This window comes from Limulus polyphemus, unplaced genomic scaffold, assembly GCF_000517525.1.
Source record: "Limulus polyphemus unplaced genomic scaffold, Limulus_polyphemus-2.1.2 Scaffold8647, whole genome shotgun sequence".
NCBI lineage: Eukaryota > Metazoa > Arthropoda > Merostomata > Xiphosura > Limulidae > Limulus > Limulus polyphemus.
The window spans coordinates 17,053-19,679 of NW_013674257.1; the positions used below are offsets into that span (position 1 = coordinate 17,053).

Genomic DNA, 2,627 nt, shown 5'->3' on the forward strand with positions numbered 1-2,627 from the left:
GGTGTGACGGGGATTCGAGCCCGCGACCCTCAGATTGCGAGTCGAGCGCCCTAACCACCTGGTCATGCCGGGCCAGCAAAACATGTGAAATACATAGGTTCTCAATTGCGAAAATGCGGTTAATCTATCTATAATAAGGTTTGTTGAATTAACAGTTTACGATCCCTTTTAGTGCTTGTGGCAACCTAATACTCCTGATGGTTATTGTTGTTGGATTTTTAGCGCAAAGCTATTCAACGGACTAAATCGACACCACGGGGAGTCGAATCCGAACATTTACCACTGATCCACCGGGAACTGTTCGTTATGGACAAATTATAGGATTGGTACTAAAAACGGTAAACAAGCCTTCTGCTAAACGAGCACGAAAAGCAAGTAAATGACAAATTATTAACAGATGTTATTTTAATTACAGACACTAGGTAAATAAAAACTAACACTCAGATATTTGGTTTATGGTTGAGAACTGACAAATGTTATGACCAATTTCAACTTTCTGATTAACACAGCTTAGTATATTTAAGAAATGATCAATTCACATTTCGCTTCTGAACGAATAGCTTCAAACATTTTTTAACTTGGAAAAAAAATAATGTTTTTATATAAATACGTACTAAGAAAATTTTATTAAAACTGTATAGTTTATTATTTTTTGTTGGCCTGGTGGTTAGGGCACTCGATTTGCAATTTACGGGTCACGGGATCGAAACCCGTCATCAAATATGTTCGCTCTTTCAGCCATGGTGCGTTATTATGTAACGGTTAATCCCACTGTTCATTGGTAAAGAATGCCCATAGAGGTAGCGATAGTTGGTGGTGATTAACTGCCTTCTTTTGGTCGATCACCTCGAGTAGCTTTGCGTGAAACTGAACAAATATACCAACAGTAATAATTTTTTAATTGTGATTTATTAATCTTTGCTAACTACCTTGCTTCCTTCTGACCGATAGTTCAACATTAGGGACGGCGGCAGGTAGCCTTAATAGCTTTGTCACAAATGCAAAATATTATATGTTACTCTAATATTTGTCTTCATTATTTATGATTAATATATTGAATTATAAATTAATGTTATTAAAATTTGGGAAGTTAAATATTTAAAGCATTTCTACGTTTTATTTTACACATATATATGTAGGTTTTTATTCTAAATGTCCCAAGTTAAAATGATTTGTTTGATTGTTGTTAAGAGCAAAACTACACAATGATGTATCTGAGTTATGCACACTGTGGGTATCGAACCACGATTTCATCGTTATAAACCCTCAAGCTTACCGCTGAGCCTCTGAGGGTAGTTAAAATGATCATGATGGCTTTAATAATATTGCAAATATTTCCAAGGCGTTTACTAATACTTTTTGTTTCGTGCAATCCTTTATAGACTACACGATTTGGACAAAGATAATAGACTAGACGGTTTAGAGCTTCTAGCCGCCATTAATCACGTCGCCGATAACGTCTATGATCCGTTTGATGACGAGGACGAAGCATCTGATCCGGCAACTTACCTCGTGCAACGAAAGTGGAACACGAAGTTTGCCAATGATGCAGGTTAGTTAGTATTAAAAAGAGTTGTCACGTAAAATTAACAAATATTTATTTTCTTTGTTTTTCGCCCCCCAGTATGTCTGCGGATTTACAACGCTAGAAACCGGGTTTCGATACCCGTGGTGGGCAGAGAACAGATAGCCCATTATGTAGTTTTTGTGCTTAATTACAAACAAACTTTGTTTTTCTACACATTTAAAATAATTAAAATGGCAGTTATCACTGAAGGGTCAAAGAGGGACTGGCACGATCATTAAAATACATAGAAAAAAATTGAATGTTTTGTCACCAGTTTCAGGTGGACGTTTACATTTTGTCCGAAGTGGGTGCTGTTGTACACACAAAACAATTTACATATGCAAATAGGATTATTAAAAAAAATTCATGTTAACATGTTTGACCACTCTAACTATAAGATAAGTTTATGTAGGTTATGATTGTACGTGAAGTTTTTACTTTTTTTTACAGTGTTGTTCCTGAAAAAAAAGTCAAAGAAGAAATATACTACAAAAATACAACATCAACAACAACAAAAAAAACAACAAAAAACAACAAACTCCGGAACTTTCCTATCACTTACCATTAAACCAAATCCACCATTTTCAGTGTTCAAACTAGCATATTGGAGAAAAGCATCATAGTACAGTACTTCATGACATATCAAATATCTAAGCAATACAACTTGAGGTGGAGTTTAAATACGGGGGTCAAAGTAAAAGTACGTATGATAGACAGGATGATGGAGCAAAACGAAACAGTACTGTGAATGGAACACAAGAGCAGAATTTGGATTATTTGCGAAGCACTTTTGTATACATTTGTTTCTTTCTTGTTAAAAATTCTTTAATGCATACAATGAAGGTCGTTGGAGGATATCTTTGGAAAGGTCGTTTTATTACTCGAAATGGTCTATTTGTTATATATTTTTTCATTGTTATATTAATCAATTATTCATATTTTATTATTCGGATAATAATAATAATAACTACTTAATCTTTAAAAGCAGTTTTTATGTTATGTATAATCACAAAAGACAGGAAAAAACAAGAAAAAAAAGACAAAGACAAGAACGATAATA

At 34.2% G+C, this 2,627-nt stretch overlaps 1 protein-coding gene across 1 annotated transcript in view; it reads left to right on the forward strand.

Annotated features, from left to right (window-relative positions):
• Positions 1 to 2,627, forward strand: part of LOC106475481 (multiple coagulation factor deficiency protein 2 homolog) — a 6,112-nt gene that overhangs the window by 1,860 nt on the left and 1,625 nt on the right. The window contains exon 3 of the mRNA XM_013936163.2: positions 1,383 to 1,552. Within this exon, the coding sequence (XP_013791617.2) occupies positions 1,383 to 1,552 (170 nt within the window). The remainder of the gene's footprint in view (positions 1 to 1,382; positions 1,553 to 2,627) is intronic.